Here is a 20,894-nt window from a genome sequence, read left to right as displayed (position 1 = left end):
ACCGCCCCACACCCCCACCCCCACCCCCACCGCCACCGTACTAACCGCTTACTCTAGGAATCTCTTCTAGGTGCCCGATATGTCTTGTAATTTTATGTAAAATGTTCGTTCAATCTCAAACTTGACGTAAACACTGGCGCGCTCATTTTCCGTTTGATAATCTTGTACTTGCAACTCTATTCATTCCATTTAGAGGGCACCCTTAGGTAAAATGTGACGATTCAGTGGTAATTAATAATATTTACACGAAATCTGACAGGACTTTGCCCCGTCGGAAATAACATACCTGTGATAAAAGTATCTTCAGGATAAGTTGTGCCCTTAGACTCGTGGTTATAGTATGCGAATACTCGCGTGATAAATTTCCATAATATTTTATAGTTTTACCATGCATCGCACTAATCATCCAATCTACGAGAAATACTATTTACCCCACAACTGAATTTTTATAATCTTTCTTGATAAGACTAATAATTTATTTCCTCCCGAGTTTCTATCTCAAAAAGTTTTATCAAGTTTTGGACCTGTTTGTAGTCATTTTGCTACATATAGTCGACTTGTTGGAAGGAAGTTGCCTTGGCGCAGATGTACCGTCTGATTGCACGCCACGACGTATATTGCGTGTTGGTTGAGTGTGTAGTTGTGGTAGTGTGCCAGTATGTGTGTGTAGGGGAGGAAGGCATTGAGGGAGCAGTACTAGTCACTAGTCATGCAGTAGTAGCGACGTCAACAGATCGCTCCATTAGCCGGCATAAAATGCGTCACATGCCAAGCGTGTCTTGTTATTTATTTTTCATTGTTGTTAACTTTTAAAATTGTAGGTCGATTATCGAGTGATATTGTCGTTGAATGTTATTCCTATTTTATAATTTTACAAACACTAGCTACTATGGTTACCCCGTTACTTTCCTAATGCTCACTAGCATTGTATACATATTCTGGCAGATGATCTATTTTACTTGTATAGCAGCTAGTCACGCTGGTGGTGAGACTTAAGTTCTGTCTTTGTGTTTCTTTGTGTCTTATATTGTCACTGTTGGATGCCTGTCCTTTTATCTTGAAATATGATAATTGCAACGAAGATTTGAATACTCCTCGGTCCAGCTAGAAGTTTGTAATATTTTCTAAGATATGTCTATTCCTTTATACAACTGCATAATACTTGTTTGGATATTTTGGCCTATTGAATATATGTAATACCCGTGTTGTGGAATTGATTGGCCTTAGTCTGTTGGCCTTTTAACATATATACGAATTTTTCTGCCAAATTTAATTTCTCGTAGTTAATTACGCTAATATTATTTAAATTATATATACATATATATTTACACAAAACAGTCACTACATTTATTCCGGTGATGTAAGAAATATTATTTTATACATTTTAATTATTTAAGTAAAACCAGCGTACAATATGAACAAAATTCAGTTCTAAAACCGATGACTGACATTTGCAGTCGGCCAAATAAAAATTGTTGAAAGTGTGATCAAAAGAGAAAAGCTTAAAGCAGTAAATTCCCCCCCACCCCCCAAGTGCAATCACCTTAGCGCTGCAGGTTTACACTGTACCGCTCATGTTCAGAGCAGTTTGCCGGACATGCTGGACGTCCGCCTTGGATATGACGGGAGTATTGCCACTTTATGGACATTTTCCTAATATTTAAGAATTCAATAATTTACAAAAAGAAAATTATTACAGCAATGTGATAGGATTTTTGATGATTTTTACAAGTCATTGAGTGTGTACAAAATTCCCATTGAAAATGAATGAATAATTGATAAATTCCTATGATTTTATTCTGTGTTAAACAATGTGTACCTATTAAATGTTAATGTATTAAATGTACATATGTTAGCGGGTAATGGATGGATGCATTTAGTTTGTATATGAACCATGAACCATGAACAACCCTCATGACCACTTAATATATTTTCTATGTATACTGCAGAACAATATATGTTATTATTATAGGTAACTAGGTTTGTTCAAGGTTGATAAGAAATTCTAGTGTTGGGGGTGCCTAAACCCGCCTGTATATTTTTAAATGTTCTTAATTTTATTTACATAAAACTTTCAGTTTATTTCAATTTTACGTATTGTGAATTTTTCCAGATGTTTTTATTTTGGTATTTGTTTGCCCATTCGGGCACATTGTAAATATTATACTTTACGATTGTTGATTAGGCTCGTACTTCGGTAAGTAATGCGCCCACACAAAATTTCCAGCAATAAATGTAGACGTGTGGAGTATGACTGGTGAATATGATGAGTGGAGGATGCCCAAAGAGGAGGAAGCACAATGCGGCGAGTGGACAGGTCAGTCTTCCGCTTTGTCCAACAGAGGGAGCCACTGTTTCCTAAATTACAATTATTTACAAGAAACGCACCAAGCAAGACGGTTTCCATTGTCCGAGGACATTTCAGTATTTACCATGTTTTGACAAATATTAATTATAACAGTAGATTTAAGCAATGTAAGATGGTCCGCATTACGGCGGCATGGGATGGCGGACTTGAACAATAAATAATCACTTCTTATCTCTTTAAGTAAAAATGGTTGTGAGCTATTTCCCTTGGATTTATTTAAAGCCACACGATGTGCTTGTGCAATAATATCACAATTCAGATTTAGGCTTTTAAATTAAAGAATATATTCATTGTTGATCTAATACGAAAATTTAATATATGATATAATTATACATTATTACGGTGTTATAGCGTATTTTGTGTCGAGTATAGAAATTGCATTCCACGTCAGGAGGTCGCGCGTGTAGGGTTCAGGTCATCCATCAGGCCCCATTATGATTATTTTCCTTTAGTCAGTACAAGTACAAATATTTTATTTATTTATAGTCACGTATGTGTATGGTAGCAGCTCACTTTCGATCGGTGGCATTTTCCAAATCTGCTTGTTAATCTCCCCGATAGTGATAGTGATATGTATCTATCCGTGGGTTGTACATTCACTTTGTTTCTCATTAACATATCAATACCTTGGTGTATTAGATTAACCCTGGAACAGGTTATTCTTTTATAGTTTACAATAAAGTAAAGTAGGTATGTAGATATGCTATGATAATTATAAATGGATTATTTTACATGCGTACTAGGTCTAAGGTTGTCGCTAGTTTTACTATATACACATATGAAACAAAATGTCATGTGCTTTTACATGTCATCTATTTTTTGTGTCAAACTATTATCATTATAGTAAGTAAATTTATCGTGTCTTAGCTATACAAAAAATAATAAATAAAAAAATATTCAGTATGCATTTTTATATATTATACATCAATATTATTTCCAAAGATTTGTTTCTATTAATGTTTTAAGTACCAACTCATCACGTCAGGGTTTTGTCTTTATTTCATAGACAAATAGTCTTATCTGAGAAATGCATCACATCCCATCACATCACACATTATATTATTACCTTGTCACACGCGCTGGACTGGGTCTCTGTGAGTGTTTCCAGATATGTATTTAACTTAAGTATTTTCATTAGTATGTGTGTCATATTTGAGCCTTTGTCGATTTTGGTAACATATTGTAGTGTGTATTGATAAGTTGATGTAAAAAGTGTGTGTGAATGATATGATTGCAAAATTCTAAAGTATTCGTGCTTTTATTAGATGTGCTGTCGGTCGGCTGTGGACTGTAACCGGCCATTGGAAATACCGACACCAGATGTGTGTGAACCGATTTGGTTCCTATTTTGTCTTCGAGTGATAATAGTATTGCTTTTGGAATATTCTCCTTTTTTGATATTTTGAGCAAATCTACTATCACTTGTAAATTTTTAATATAATAACGTTATTACATGTATTTTTCATTTTTAAAGCTTTAGTTTTATTTATCTCTCGGCGATAAAATCGCTTTACATTATTAAAACCCATGTATTCATTTTTGTTGGTGTATATTTCTTATTGTATCATTAATTTTACAATTTCAGTACCAGTTTTATTATCATTAGTAAAAAACATTGAAAAAGAGTTGATCATTTATTGTAAACTCGAAAAAAAATGTACATAAATATTATAACAACCGAGGAGAAAAAAAGTTGTTCTATGAATTTTGTGGAAAAGTGGATGGTTTGTAAAAACTTGTTGATTCACAATCTGTTTGAGATTAAAAAATATTTTTGTTCAAAGTATTTTGCAATATTTGCACTATTGCAAATTTTTAACGTAAGCAATTATTGACATCTGTCTTAATATTACGGCCCGTATTGCACAAAATTTTCAATGTTATCCTTCTTATGTAGGTCTACTTAAATCGTTTTAACTCGGAACTGTAGATAATGCGTACGGACCTAAGCCAAATATATTCAACATTCGTTTTCATTGTAGGATAGATTTACTATAACCTAATTTGAAATTTATAATGCTTATGGCACTTGAAACTTCCAATTTGATATAAAGTAGATATATTTTTTGTAATCTACATACTTGGAGAAGTGTTTACTCTTTGAACTAGCTTTCCGCACTTTGTCAGCGGAACTAGTGTCTATTGTTACCATATCGCTTGTAGAACAAGCATATTTGTCAATCGGTGAACAGAGTCAGCAGGCATGCTTAGGCAAGGTAGGATCTGCAATCTGAAGGCCAATTTCCTAATATTAACTGCTGTTATCAGATTAGCTGTAACTAGACTAACTTGTAAATCTCCGCTTGCTGTTCACATTGACAGAACAATAGCCTTGTTATTATAGGGACGTATAATGGTCAACGAATAAATGTACTTTATGTATCAGTATGGGGTATTGTGCCTAGATAGTAGTCAAACCAGTATCGGAGTAGAAATAATATCATCTTTTTGGCTCTTATGTCTGTTTTACAATCATCAACTTTTACAGTTTGTCAATTAGAAAGGTATATATGTACTCGTACTGTGTCAGTGATGTTTTGTTTCATTGTTTTGTGTGTTCTTGGATCAGGTGAAGGTATTTAAACCCGCCTAAAGTATCTTTGTCACGCTTTTGTTTTATATCCTTTGTTCCTTGTTAATTTTTTCTCAATATAGCCTGTATTTTAACTAAGAAATAATTATATATTAATAATACATTAGCAGGGTTGTATTAAATGCTCCTGCGTCTTAAATATTTTTGGAAACTATTGACCTTAAATTGTACTGACTTTATAAAATATATTTACTTTCAATAAAGATATTATAATACTATCAATGTCTTTTTAATTCGCACATGTACCAAGAGGATGGGTTATTTATTATTTGAGTAACCATTGGAAAATTAATTATTAGATTGGATCTTATAGGTGAAAGTACCGTACGGTAAAGACTAATGTCTGTATTTATTTATTTATTTAAATGTACAATACAGCACTACTGCCAATTACAATTTACATATATTGTACTATTAGGTGATTACAAAAATATGTTTAAATAAAAAAAAAGCACAATAGATTATTAAGGTCCCAACATATGGGTCCATAAAAACAATAGTAAATAAAGACGGATAAGTCACTTAACACATTATGATACATAGTTAGGAGGAAGAGTCCTAAAACTGGTAATCTTAATATCGCTACAGCTATAAAGATACCATTTTGCTCTATTTCATAGAACAAACGTGTAATGGACGGTTTCGTTGCTATGGTTGCGATTCTTGATCCGAGTACCTACGGCCCATTGTTTTGATGTAAACTATAGCTAGCTTTGTGATACTAGAAAGATTTTTGTCCTTATGGGCAGCGCATTGTTACATTATTACTCCGAAGTTTTTAATGAGTTTTATCAAATCATAATTTCCCTTTTTGCGCCTAATGGTGCATAGGGCACTGCATTGGTACACCAATCGCGGTGCATCTTGATAATTTTTTTCGTTACATGAAGGTAGGCTTATCAGTCTTACGCTTTAGGTGGCAGTCCAGGGAGACTATGAAATATTCTAGTGAAAAACATATTTTTAAATAAATTGTTTCATATCAACAGTGTCCGGTATCAAACCCGAAACCTCTTGCATGATTGGCAAACGTGCTGACCAGGAGGCGGACTTTAACCACTTAAAATCTATTATTTTAGGCAGTCCTTCCTGTATAAAACTTCACTGCAAATAATCCGTTTATTGTGTAGGTATATTAATAATATGGGCAGTCAAATATTTTGATCTTCAAAAATGCTTGTATCTTTAAAAACGGTACTCTTGAAGAATGTTCAAGTCTTCGTCCTCAGTAAACAGTTATTTTCATTATTTTTTTCTATTTAATAAATAAAATTGTTGTGTATTTGTTCAAATATTCATCTATTCAAATCATAAAAATATTGACAGTAATAAATATTGCGATATATTCAGTCACATAAATCAATAAAATATTTCAACTATTGTATATATAATTATTATGTGACGTGTACATGCGGTGCTGTTTGACTGGTTCACAAGCATATTTTTTATAATAATAATATACATATATCTGATCTTCATTTGATAAATTGATAATCGGGATATTCTGCAATTGGTGTACTAATGCAGCCCTATTATTAAACTTTATGAGAAAAAAAAGTATAAACATTAGGTAACCTGTTTCTAAGGAGTACTGTTCAATGTTAAATTTTTTATTTAAAATGTTCACATATCACTTAAATATATATTTTATTTCTTCTATGCTAATATTCTTCAGCCAGATTTTGATTTGCGTATGGAACAATTTTGTTATTAAGATATTACAATAGAGATGAAAAACATTTTAGAGAAGGTAATATAGAAGTCTAGGCATCTACAGGGCTTATGACCTCTCATAGGCTGGTTTAAGTGGCCACTTTACACACTGTAACATTTACCATTCTGCCCATATTTAAACATCTATATCCCTTCAATTCTTTCATCTGTTGACTGTCACTTAAACCAGCCAATGACAGGTCATAAGCCCTGTAGATGCCTAGAATTTTATATTACCTTCTCTAAAATGTTCTTCATCTCTGTTGTAATATGTTAATATTAACAGCTCCCCAGGGAGTTGAATCTCGTCCTTGTCTACAAAAATTTGGACAAACTCGAAATATTGTTGATTTTGTTATCTGTTATCTTAATTTTGTGGTTGAAGGATGAGAAATAATCCTTGCACCCTTTGGCCAGATGTGTTAAAGGGAGGAATATTGACAGTGAAATTATTTCTTGCGGTTGTTATATAATCATGTCCTTGAGCAAGAGGATGGCGACGTCCATCTCCAAATTTGTCTAGCTAAACAAATATGCACTGTTAATTACGGAAAATAATAGGCAACGAGATATTATATGTCATTCACTTCCAAAACCGTCTTTAATGGATTTTTAACAATCATAATCATAATCAAAATGCTTCATTATTCAACAAAATATATTACGCTGACAGACATTGACTAAGTAACGAATTTTAGTCCAAATGTTATAAAATTGAGTTTGTGGAAATGTCCAAAAATTAAATGAACTAATATGATATTTTTAAAAATCAATAATTTAAGGGAGTGGCCTGCTTTAAATGGTCCAAAAAAAGGTTTTTCTTGCATTTTTTTTTGAGAGGGAAAGAAACAACCGGGCTTTGTAAACTAGGTATATTTAAACATACATTCGAAGACAACAATTTTTTTTTCTTATAAAATATGGCGGATTTATCAGCAGATTCCTGGAGCGCCTTGCCACTGCAGTCTAATTAGTGGGAAAGATTCAGCTCGTTAGTCTTGTCTGAAATGAAAAAAAAACAGCCTTCTTCGTGAGTCCAGTGTTGAACAAAGACCTCCTGTTTGGACCTCCACAATTCCCTGTCAGCAGCCACCCTTTGCCACTGTGGCCCTGCAATTCTTCTAATGTCGTCAGACCACCTGGTCTGGGGCCTCCCTACGTTTCCGCGTCATGTTCTCGAATTCCAGTCAATCACTTTTTTGTACATCTACCATCTGACATCCGAGAAATATGACCCTAGTCCTTTCTTCCTTCTAATTCGGATTCCAAATTATCTCTTTCTAGTTTCATGGTGTGACCTAATTATATGTATGATTCAACTCTGCCAATACCATCAATATTGAACTTGTTGAAATAATCAAAATGATTATTAACTATCATAATTTTTTTTTCTGCATAAACCATAAAAAAGTAGAAAGTAAAAAATAAATTAATTGACTTTAACGCCCGTTATAAATAAATTAAAGATACTTTTTTGTCAATTTATTAGTTCACTAAGATATACATATAACACTAAAGAGAGCTTTAGTTTGGTTCGATAGTTTTAATCTTATAGTAATATCGCCTATGGCTAATAGAGTCGCCGATACGGAGAAAAATCATTCTATGATTATTAACCACAAAGTTAGCTACAGTTTGCATAAATATAATGGGCTGTAGGTATTCAGGTCGAGAATTGCAAGCGCAAACCGAAACAGTCCGTTACACGTTTGTTGTGAAACTAAAAACCAAACCAAAAATATGGAGTGCTTTTGTTTTATGCAATAGATCTAAAGAGCTTCTATGATTACTCTGAGGTTTTTATGCCTGCCAATTAAAAAAAAAACCTAAAAATAAAATCATTAGAAAACGCACTTCCACAAGTTTGCGGTAGGAGGAAATATTAATTATTGGTTACTAACATTAATGATCTGCTAACAAGCTATTCTTGCTCCAGTAGTCCTTCAGCTTGTTCAAAAAACTCATTTTGCTGAATTTGCTCGAGCCTATGAGCCTCATTGCTGCTGTATATTTGGCGCTTGTCTTCCATCATGATTCGTTGCTCGTCAGAGATATCAATGAACATCTTGCACTGCTGGCCAATATACTAATTCAGCAACTGCATCGTGATTAAAATTGTTGAATAGCCTTCATTGAACATGCCTGCCGCCATATAGGCGGCATTTTTGATGATTATTTTTTTGCCGGAATTCAAGTATTCGGGAGCCAAACGCTACACTGTTGCATTGAATGACTTGTTGGTATTGCAAAATGGAAGTGTCCTTCCCTAAACATCGTGTTAAAAGATCCTCGCTTGAGAGATCTTCATAAATTGAGCGGATGTGTTCTATATAATTGTCAATCACTCGAGCACCATTTTTAAAAGAAGGTAATTGATTCACAGTTTCAGCTCAGCGCCATTTGCTCCAGCTGTCGGCTCCTGTTGGACAGTTCTCGTGCCTCAGCGATTTATCTGTTAAATAATAATGATCCAGCATTGTAATTATACCTTTTTTCATTTCTTGGACAGAATCCACATTTCTTATCACCAAGCCACAATAAATTGTTAGCTTTTTGACAACAGTTTCCGTCAGCCAGTTCTTACCGCAGAGTTTCTCTTTCTTCCTTATTAGCATGCGTACATGCTCGAGTACGGCTGATCGCTCATGCTAGCACGTAGGCACACGCTCGACGCTTACCTGCTCTCGGCTCTGTATCTTTGAAAATACTTTGAATTAGCCTCTATAACTTTGTGAATATATTTTTAGATAGTTTATCTATTGATTTAGGCATTTAAAAATAAAATAATTTTTGGACCTCCTAACGCAGGCCACTCTATGGATAACGGACTCTGCGCATGGCAAAATACATCCTAAAAAGTAAGTGATCAACTTATTTTTTAAATTTATTTCAAGAGAGAGGGAAAAAGTTTTCGAGAAGGGAATATGGAAGTCTAGGCATTTACAGGGCTTATGACCTGTCATTGGCTGGTTTAAGTGGCCACTTTACACACTGTGTAACATTCACCATTCTGCCCATGTTTGAACATCCACATTTCCTCAACTCTTCCATCTGTTGACTTTTGTGAAGTAAAAGAGCTGAAACCTTTATCACGTGGGTGAGATTCATCCGGCTGAACCAAATCACCTACTAGGCAACGCCTGGAAACAATTTTCCAATTTTTATACTTCTTCTTTTACCAGGTAGTAATTCAACAATGTTTGATTATGTCCAAATGCTTTTTTCTCCGTAAATCTTTGTTAACGGGTCATTTGTTGCATAATTTTTTTAGTTTTGCTTTGATTCAAAGGTTAAGAGTTAAAAAACCGAGACAAATTAAAAGTAGTAATTTTTTTCTGTAATATTACATTAAAAATAATTTTTTTTAACATTTTCAATTATAGAGGGGTTTGGAATTAAATGACAAATATATGAATATTTATTTGTTTTTATTCACAATATATTTATGTAACATTTATTGAGACACTAATCCCAACTCCATGGAACCAAAGTCCTGTGTTGAGTTGGGACGAATATATTTTGTATAACACTTTAACAGCATACATATCACCATATATATTATACAAAACAAAAATATCATTAAAAAATACATGGCATACCAACATATAAAATAACATGCATACATATATACGAGGCATATTCAGAAAGTAAGGGTACTCAATTTTTATATTTAAAAAAAATATATAAAAAAAGGTACAGTACATTGTTTGTATATATATGACTTATTTTGCCACGTGGTCGCCTTCCTGTTCTATGCAGGTTGTAAGCACATATTCATAGCACCTTCGCCATAAACAGTTTTGATCAGTGCAAAAATTTCAGTCGGAGTTTTTCCTTCCGTGAAAAAGAACCTCATGACAGTGCGCACCTCGCACTTAGCAGGATTTCTTATCGACATCTTTCACAGAAACTAACATTACGTGGAAAGTTTTGGTACTAACGGGGGTTGCCGGTGCTCGCTGTGTTCAGGAGACTCCCCCCCATACAGTACTCTTACTTTCTGGATATACCTTGTATATTAATTACTAAAAATTAGGCAATTTCTCCCTGAAAATAATTTGTATCAGTGAGCCTTATAATATATATTTTTTTTTAAATCATAAAAAGTTAGCTAAATCAAAGTGTTTTCTAGATTATTTATTGTGTTATACACTATAATTTGAGATTTCTTCAAAAAATTGCATCAACGGTTTTTTATATATTTTTTTCATATTAGAAATATTATTTTTTCAAACTTACAAAAATATACTTCAATGGTAATATTCTTACATTTAGTAAAAAACAGTCTTTGAATATTATTTATGTAAGTACTAACTTTGTGGGCGAACATTTTAACTAATGTTAGTAAACATTAGTATATAACCACTTACCGACTTTATGTCTACCGGTTTCGAGACATACACGAAGCTTTAATATTCGCATTGAAGAACACATGAGATGTTTAAATAATAGCAATTTTTCAGAGCTTGCTAATCATCTCATAAATTTTAAGGATAGAAATTTTACATTCCAATACCAAAAAAGGACTTAAATAAAATAACATGGAGGTGTTTCACATTAAAAAAGGTTTTTAAATGAATTTTCCCCTAATAAGTAATCAAATATTTTTTTCACATGGCCCACTTTTGGGTTTAAACACTAACCAATCTAATCTAATTTAACTCTGCATGTAATTTATTTCGGTGATGGAAATGGGGAAAGTGTATTTAAGTATTTGTATGTTGGTGTAGCGAAAGAGACGGGTACGTATGGAAACCGGCAGACATAAAAAGTCGGTAAGTGGTTACATACTAGTATTTACTAACATTAGTTAAGTCTTTAAATAATTTACTGTTATAATGACATTGCATCAACCAACCATAAAACTTGGGAAAGTTTGTATCCCTAATACATTATTATATAATATTAAAATAATAGAAAATGTGCATGTTATTTAATCAGAAAAAAAGTGTGGTTAACTTTTGTACGAGCAAGTATTGTACAGTGGAACCTCCATATAACTTATATTTTGATATAAAACTCACATTTATCACTAACAAACCTCAATCCTTCTTTTTTTATTTTACTGACCACACAAATATTGTTTGTTGATATTAATGTAAGATAAAAATTGCAAATAAATACATACAGAGGTTCCACTGTAACGAGTAATATATATATAGGAAATTATTTAATATAAGTATTGTAAAAATAAATCAGCAAGAAGCAACATAGTGTATTAATTTCCAGGTGTGACATCAGAAAAAAATTTGTCTATATCATTTGTTTGAAAGACACATTCTCCAGCGATCCACGTAGACCAAACTGTTAAATCTACCCCGAGAAGTACAAAATCCGCATCCGCGCCGAATGATAAAGATCCCTTTTTGTCTTGGATTCCCAATGTCCTAGCCGGGTGAAGAGAAGCGGCTTCCAGGGCATATTCTGTAGAACACTGCGTGGACTCACGGAACACTCTAACACATCGGTCTAAAGACGAGGTACTCCCACAAAGAGTTTTGGTCCCAGCTACATAAGCTCTTCCCCCTATGATCTCTACTTCCATCTGTCCAATGTGGTGGAGGCCCTCAGCTAGACCTAAAGCGGAGATCGCATCACTCACTAGTACCAATCCTGGAACAAAATGACTGAAGTCATCATCATTTCCCGTTCTGCACCCAATGTTGCATAGGGCACTGCATTTGTACACCAAATCCAGCGATCATCTGTCAAATGTGGACAAGGTGATCAGTCTTACGCTTCAGGCGCCAGTCCGGAGACTGTGACATATTGCGGCGAACCACATTTAAAATGAATATTTCACATTGACTGCTAGGAATTGAACCCGAGACCTCAAGCATTGAGAGTAACCATTAATAATAATAATGATCAAATATCTTTATTAACTATAATATACAATTGCTATGAATGCAAAATAATAAAACAAAGGTTGTACATGACTAACAGCCGGATTTATTGCAGCTAGCAATTTCTTACAGTCTAACCAATAAAAAAATTAAAAATATACTAGTAATATTAATAAAAATTAAATTTTAAAAAATACGTACAAACAAATAAATAAATAATTTTAAAAATCAACATTGAGTCGAACGCATTTTCCCAGGGTTCTAGTTCTATTTCACACATAGAACTGTATTCTTCTTCCTCCCGGACACGGACATGTGGATTAAATCGACATAATATATAAATTTTTTTTTAAAGTGTACATTTTGATTTAACACACTCAGTGTTTCATTATTTTAATGGCAATAATTAATTTTAATATACTACCTTGCCTCGTGGTATGATCAGCGTGATATTTTAAAGATTAACTTCTTACTGTTCTTTGTATTAAATAATTGTATTTTTACAAATAAAACTATATTTATTGATTCAATAATAATAACTGATGAAAAATGATACTATAAACATTATAATATGTTATTGGAGCATGAGAAAATATAAATTTTGATGGCATTTAAATATTACGTTTTACAAAAGTAAAATGAGGTTATCTCATAAACACTTGGTCTAAAAGTGGAATTTTAGGTTATCATAAAAAATATGAAATCAATAAATAAATACAGATTATTTTATCATTTCTACAAGCAAAATAATTATTTATATTTCCAATCCGTTGACAGACGGCAAGTATGATTTCAAGTGTCATAATTTCCTCAAATAAACAAATCGAAATATTAGTAATTTATAGCTTTCACCGTCAATATAATTTAAGAATATTCATTGGAAGCCAACTTAAATATGCAACTTTCACCTGGTCCCCATGTTATATGAAGTATAAAGTAGAAAAAGTCCAAAACAAATTACCAATATGTATATCGTACAGAAATAATTACCAATTAAATAATTGCAATGCAGCGAAGAGACATTTTAAGATAGACCCTTTGGATAATAGAGGACAGATTGCAGACTTGATGTTTTTATTCAAAATTATAAATGGCACTAGTAACTGCGCAAATTTACTTAGTCTAATTCATTTTCATATACCCAATAGACGTACTAGTCACACCAAATTATTTTACTGTACCAATACAGCAAAAAATTCAAACATAAATAGAATTGGCAATTGATGTAATTACCTTTTTGGAGCTGGGCCCCGATTACAATAAGAAGTTGACAGAGTTATCTCCGACTGTCTATAAAGAAAAACCGATATTTGTGTACAAAAATGAGTATATTTGCATGGAATCTTAAAGTATCTTCTTCGGTAACCGATAATTGAACATGTTTGGCAGAAAAAATTGTAAGCATATTCTGCTTTTTATACAGAAAACTTAATTTTACTTTGTAGATAGAATTGAAGATAAATGTTAACTTCCCATTGTAACCGGGCCCTGATGCGATTTATATATTGAACTTGAATATTGATAAATTCAAAAAGGGAATCTGCGACAGCACGCAGGCATTATTGTTGTAGGTGAATAATGTCATCTTAACAATATTATTTTTCCTTTCAAATTTACATTGAAATATATGTTGTATATGTATAAATATTTATTTTGCATGCATATTCCTAGGAATATGCATGCAACTAGTTGCATTCTAGTATAATTTATGACATACATATTTATTTTTAATTATAAGCGTGAAATAATTTTTAGGCTAGAATTGTGTGTTATATCCCACTTTGAATGTAAAACCGTAGTGTGTGCAAATACTTGTATAATGTAAGATACATTTTTTTAAAGTATGGGAAAAGTTGTAGATATGGGAGATTGAAAATTTCACTTTGCTTGAAAAACTGGTTTTTAAGATTTTTAAAAATAAATAAATTATGCCTTAATGTTTTAGTTTAAACATTCTTCTCTTTTACACTTATAAGTTAGTGGCAAATGTGACTGTTTTGCATTTAAACCTCAAAAATGAGAAACTTGCACTTACTTTGGTTTTAAACTCACGGTGTGATATTATAGCTATATTGTAATTAAATTACTGCAGATTTCAATAAATAACAAAAATAAACAGTAATGCAATGTCACATCCGTTAAATAAATTTACCCATAAAATGATGTGCCAGCATTAAAATATTTTTATCATTTATAATTGGTTAAAAACAAAATAAATATACCATCAGAATGTGTTCTGTGTGCTATTCTTAATGCAGAAGGATGTGTGTGGATTCCATCTGCAATGATTCCAAAGAAAATCTGCTGACCGGGAGGAATGGCATCAGAAGCCAGGAGACCAACTAAACCTGGATCACGGTGGTGGAACTAAAATAAAAAATAAAATATTATATAATGCTAGCGGAACCGACCGACGTTGTCTTGCCTGAACGTTAGCTTGCCTGCTTTTAGCTGGTTCAGCAAACGCAAAGTCTCAAAAAATTCTAATTTTTTAAAAACTATATACTAAGTGACATTTGACATTGAGATCGCATCGCCACCTACCGGGTCCAATTGTAAATCTAAACCATCCAGGGTAACACTCAAACACACACAAAAAATTTGATCAAAATCGGTCCAGCCCTTAAGGAGGAGTTCAGTAACATACACGCGGACAGAAGAATAAAGAAATATTTATTTTTTGCCTTTTTTGAGCTTTTAACATATTCGTAATAAGGTTTAGTTTTTCGTTTTATCTCCTCATGTGATTGGCTATCCTCATTGTCCTCAAATCAAAATCATGCAAAAATCACTATTCTAGAGTCATAATCAAGGGAGAAAATACGTGAGTATGTGTTAACGAAGAAAAGTCAGATCAGAGCCTGAGCCCTCTAAAATTATGACACTCAACTCATGCCCAGCACAAATTTAGTCATTCTTTAACCACCAGCAGGGTTTTGAAGCGAGCTTGACGTTTTATTCGAAACCATAAGAAATTAAAAGAAAAATGCCTGATTGTGTCATGAAAGCGTGCAAAAACTGTCCGGATTAAGGGGAAAGGACTTTTTGTTGATAAATAGGTACCCAGGTACTTGTTTATGATTGAAATCCAAAACATAGAATAATTCATTTTCAAATATAGAATTCATTTTGCAAATGTCAAATTCTGGTCTTCTCACCAACAGGGGTGCACTTTATTCAGGAATGCGATTTTAAAAAATGTACTGAATGTCAGTTAATATCATTTTAGTATCACCAAAAATACACAATAAAAGTAAAGTAAATACAAGTAAAAGGAAATAAACGGGAAGAAATTATAAGGAATTTAAGGAAAGAATCTGATTGGGATCCATAAAAAGCGAATGTTGTTTGTAAACATTCAAAAACAAACTTTTTAAACACAAAAAAACAACATCCATCTATTTTTTTGTGTAAGCATTCTCGTCGAATGCAACCCTGGTAGGTCGATAAAAAAAAATTATGCCCCTAACTTTTTTTTACAGATTAGATTGAAAATTTTAATACCTAAGAACATGCGCAGCGCAAAGACCTACATTTCGCTGAAAACTGCACGTAAATTGGTTAAGCCATTTAGTGACATCACACATACAGAATAATTATATATATAAAGATGCATTGAAGCCAGATTAACTTGTAGCAAGATGGATTTAAAATTTGGATCATCCAGTTCCATTTAATTTAGTAAGTTTAAATAAGTTCACCAATAATAAGATATTTATGAAATTTATACATTTTATTAACAGTAATTGGGCACATATTTTTTGGTAGCACTAAGCTATTATCATGGTAGTGAATTAGACAGATTGCACCTTTAGGACGAAAATGACTCAACTAAAAAAATCTATTTTTTGGGAAATTGCAAAATCGAATGTAAATTGTGACACCTTCGTATTCTTTCGTTGATTGTTTCACTTTTTTCGAAGTAAGCACAAAATTTTCAGTTGAAAATTATACTGAAGGCTTTCAGCTATGAATTTATGAAAAAAAAAGCGTAGTAAAAAGCGTAGTAAAGTAGTTATGTATAACATTTCGTGCCCGGGCATCTAGGCACGAAAAGTTGTACATAACATTAGTTTTTCTAACATTTATTTTCAGACCAATGCTTGCAGAGTACTTATTTAGCCAATCAACAATTACTTGAAGGCCCCTGACCGAGTCGTCAAAATGACACGCCGAAATAATAAAAATAAAATAAAATATTCAAAATAAAACAACCTGTATAGATAAAATGCTTATCAGATAGAATGGAGAGTTTTATTATTATATTACTTCGAAGAACCTAGTAAAACATTTTTTTATTAGTAAACTTTATCAAAGAGATAATGTTTTACTGCATGAAATAACGGACACTTCTTGCGACTTGCTTACCGGTAACATGGCATTGAATAAATGCGTTATTAATGATGCTCCACAGCAGACTGCCGCTTCTCCATCCGATAGATCAGCCATCGAGTGTCCGACGGAAACAGTGATGCCTAATTTCTTTAATTTACTAATAACATCTCCTGTATTTGGAAGTTCCGGTGCCAGGGTAACTATTGCAATATTTTCTAAGGAACCATACATTTCTTTGAGTGTTTCAATACCCTGAAAAGAAAAAAAAACTTTCTCAGATACTTAAACCTTTATCTACACTAAAATAAAAATTGACATTCATAGAACAAGATAAGTTTGATGGTCAAAGCTATTTCTAGTGCAGTCATATTATCTTATTTATAAAGCTATATCAAACAGTAATCTACAAAACAATAGCAAACCTGTGTTTTAGCTGTACTGGAAAAGTTGAAAAATAATTTTTCAAAGAAAAGTAATAAATGCAGGAAGGGGCTTGTAGGGAGAGTAGTTTATTTAAGATTTACTAAAACGAGAATAAAATTTAGTAGAAATTATGATATAATTATTTCAAATAACATTTTTATGTATTGTAAAAACACTTATCTATTTGTGTTATCATTATTTTAAATTGTATCAACATATTGAACAATAAAATTAAAAAAAACATTTGTAAGTCATGACTTAAGAAGGATCAAAATTTTAGCAAGTCAGAACATAAATACAAAAACAATGAATGAGGAAGTTCAGCCCTACGGGAAATTGGATACAAAAAATGTATTCTTGCGTGCGGTAAATGTTCATGTACTTTAAAATAGTGAAAAATGTATAAAAAAATATGCATAATTCTGTAGTTATTTATTTAATTTAATTGTATTTACAAATTAAACAATACATCTGTTCTGTTTTTCACAGTTTTTTCTTCTGAATGCGTTCAAAAATATTAATACTCCCTTATGGCTCCCTTATTATAAATATGGGGTCACAGCTGGCAAAAAAACATTCAAAATACGACCTTTGTTACAACGAGCTAGTTTTTGTCGATTCAAGCAAGGAGTTTAAAAAAATATAAAGTAATAGTACAGGTTTCTTTTTTTCTATGATTGTATGTAAAAATATTATCATCATTCCCTTTCCGCACCTAATGGTGCATAGAGCATTGCACTGATACACCAATCGCAGCGTATCTTGATCATTTTTGTTACATAAAGGTAAAATGATTAGTCTTACGCTTCAGGTACCAGTCCAGGGACTATGAAATATTCTAGTGAGAAAACACCTTTTTAAATAAATATTTCATATCAACCATGCCGGGAATCGAACCTGAGACCTCTTGCATGGTAGGCAAACGCTCTGACTATTACACCACAAGGCCGACAAATAAAAATATATATTACATTAATTGAAAACCTATCTTATTAAATACATGAACTCAGTGTTTCACAAATACGATTTTTATTGGATTTTACTCTAAAAAGCAAAAACTCTCCAGTAAAACTCGTTCTTGTTAAATATACGTTAGTAAGAACCAACATTATCTAGTGTTTTGATGTACTCAGTTGGATGTGCTCCTTTCTTCTCTTTGTTGATGAAAGGTCCTTCTGTATGAACTCCAAGGATCGTGGCTCCGTGTTTCCCTCCTGGACGTTTCTTTATCTGGGGAAGGACAGCGTGGTAGGTCGCCGCTGGAGACGTCACAAGAGTCGGGCAAAAGGACGTGACTCCACGCTCCAGAAGGCCCAAACCTACCTTATCTACTCCACTTTTCACTGATGACACATCGTAAGAAAAATCTATTCCAAAACCACCTAAAATCATAAACCACTTAAAAAGTATTTATCACGTCATGACAATTATCATTATAATTTACGACATGGGCTTATCAAATATGGGTTATATTTTCTAAGTTATTATTGAACATATTATACTTTTATTATATGAGCTATCAAAATAATCACAAATGAAAAATTTGAATATAAGGTGTTAACATAAGTTTTGTCCGTTTTTTACAAATTAAAAAATAAACACAAAAAGTAAAACAAAATGGTATACATCATTTGAAAGAAAATTTTCTACTCTACAAGATACTGTTTTTTTTTATGCTACATGTAAAATATGATTTAATTTGATTACAAGCCTTCAAAATGAAATGTCAAGTAGACGAAAGTGAGCATTTTCGACACCTCTTTTGTTCACGTTTAATCGAGGAAACAAAGCTGCCTAAGCTGCTTGCGATATTTGTGCGGTGCACGGTGAAGATGATATGAATGAAAGGACAGCTCATCGATGGTTTTTGCATTTCAAAGATGCTAATTTCGACTTCGGTGAGGACTGCTTAAATCATATTATTCATGAAGATCCCCTTCAAGCTACCGTAGAATTGGCTGAGCGGATGAATCGTAGTCACATGACTGTATACCATCGTCTTGAATGCTCCTACCGTTTTTGAAATGCAAAAACCATAGACGAGCTTTCCTTTTATTCATAGCATTTTCATCGAACACTGCACAAATATTGCCAGCAGCTTTAACTTTATTTTCTTGATTGAACACGAACAAAAAGAGGTGTCGAAAATGCTCACTTTTGGCAACTCGACATTCCATTTTGAAGGCTTGTAATCAAATAAAATAATACATGTAACGTAAAAGTGAATACAATATCTTGTAGAGCAGAAAATTTTCTTACGAATGATGTATAACCTTTACCATTTTGTTTTACTTTTGGTGCTCATTTTTCAATTTAGAAAAAAAACAGACACAACTTATGTTAACACCAATAGAAAAGAAATGTAAGTACATGGTCTTTAAGTAGGTAATTAAAAGATTTATGAATAAGTATTAGACAATTTGTTTAATAAGGACAATGAATATTTTATGGAATCTTTTTGGATAGCAACAAGAAAATAAATATAGATCAAGAAAAAAAAATGGAAAAGGGTTGATCTTGGGGTTTAATAGTTTTAATGAAGTAAAAATAAATGAAACACAACAATATAATAAGGCAATTTGCTGTTGAAATGCGGTTTCTAAGGCATATATCTGGTAAAACTATGTATGATAGGCAATTCTGTGTATAATTCTGTGCAGTATGCAAAGCTGAGACAAGCATTATCAACAATATTAAGAAAGGGGTTCTGCGATTGTTTGTTTATTTGTTTTCACACCTGATTTTTGTATAGTATAAATATTTATACTGTTTTATTTCACATAATCAGTCAGTTTAGACATTATTTAGCGATCGGTCTATAAATTTTAAAAAGCACCTAAATAAATAAAAGATTTTTATAACTACCCCGATCTTAGTAAAAATTCCAAAAAGATTCTCACTGTATTAATTTAATCAGTTGACAAAATATATAGTTTACAAATCGAGTTTTAATTCAGTACTTGCCATTAATCTGTAGGTCGATGAACCCGGGTGAAATAATAGCTCCTTTACAATCAATTACTTTTTTAGCTTGACATTTCTCCATAAAAAACACATTTTCTGGATCAACAATGACACCATCACGAACCCACAAGTCTTCTCTAATTATTTTATGGTCCCGCAAAATTGAACAGTTTGTAAATTTCGACAATCCCGAAAACGTCATTTTGTGCACTGTTTACCAAAACCGACCCACTTGTTTACGACCGAAACGTCAAAAGTCGGAATTGAAGTCCGAAGTCACGCGGGCTCTATGGCGGGAACATTTCGGAATATTATTCAGAGATAACGTCAGTTGTCGTTGACAACTCGTGAATGCCGTGACATTGGCTGCAAGTGAAAGTAGCAAAAACTACCGCTCTTATTTGAAAAGTACTCGCGTTTAAAGATAAACTGAGTCACGACAATTCCATTTTCAACGTGTTTTCAATGTTCAAAAAAGATTCCTGGGGATTTGAAATTGTACTGTTTTAATTTGCAATAAACACCTGCCTCAGATTTCCACTCTCGCCCGATTTCATCATTTGTAACCCTGTCATACATTAATTTCCCACACAATCGTCCAAGAGAACGAATTTTGACCTCGTTAACTCTGCTTTTATCGAGCATGTTAAAT

The 20,894-nt window shown here is 32.7% G+C and overlaps 1 protein-coding gene across 3 annotated transcripts; it reads right to left on the bottom strand.

Moving 5' to 3' along the window:
• Positions 1–11,874: 11,874 nt before the first annotated feature.
• On the bottom strand, positions 11,875–20,534 carry LOC148284636 (N-acetylglucosamine-6-phosphate deacetylase). 3 transcript variants are annotated; one of them, XM_088237175.1, is made up of 5 exons: positions 20,243–20,534; positions 18,386–18,660; positions 16,889–17,107; positions 14,743–14,887; positions 11,875–12,301 (listed from the first exon to the last, which is right to left on the bottom strand). In XM_088237175.1, the coding sequence occupies exons 1-5, from the start codon at positions 20,442–20,444 to the stop codon at positions 12,276–12,278; spliced, it is 867 nt and encodes a 288-aa protein (XP_088093301.1). In that variant the 5' UTR covers positions 20,445–20,534; the 3' UTR covers positions 11,875–12,275. The 3 variants fall into 3 exon arrangements, with proteins under 3 accessions (XP_088093301.1, XP_088093295.1, XP_088093309.1); XM_088237169.1 differs by having other exon boundaries at positions 11,875–12,287; XM_088237183.1 differs by lacking the exons at positions 18,386–18,660; positions 20,243–20,534 and adding an exon at positions 17,278–17,378 and having other exon boundaries at positions 11,875–12,287.
• Between the last annotated feature and the right edge of the window lie 360 nt (positions 20,535–20,894).

Source organism: Micrasema longulum, unplaced genomic scaffold (genome assembly GCF_059751315.1).
Source record: "Micrasema longulum isolate JH-2025_06_02 unplaced genomic scaffold, ASM5975131v1 h1tg000101l, whole genome shotgun sequence".
Taxonomy (NCBI): domain Eukaryota; kingdom Metazoa; phylum Arthropoda; class Insecta; order Trichoptera; family Brachycentridae; genus Micrasema; species Micrasema longulum.
Note: the sequence above shows the minus strand (reverse complement) of the source record. Positions and strands in the feature narration are given on the sequence as shown.

Coding starts and splice junctions, on each gene's coding strand:
- LOC148284636 (XM_088237169.1), bottom strand. CDS start 20,444: ATGACGTTTTCGGGATTGTCGAAATTTACAAACTGTTCAATTTTGCGG. Junction 17,108..18,385: donor ACATCAAAACACTAGATAAT/GTTGGTTCTTAC, acceptor TTTTCTTTTCAG/GGTATTGAAACACTCAAAGA. Junction 14,888..16,888: donor TATTCAATGCCATGTTACCG/GTAAGCAAGTCG, acceptor TTTTTATTTTAG/TTCCACCACCGTGATCCAGG.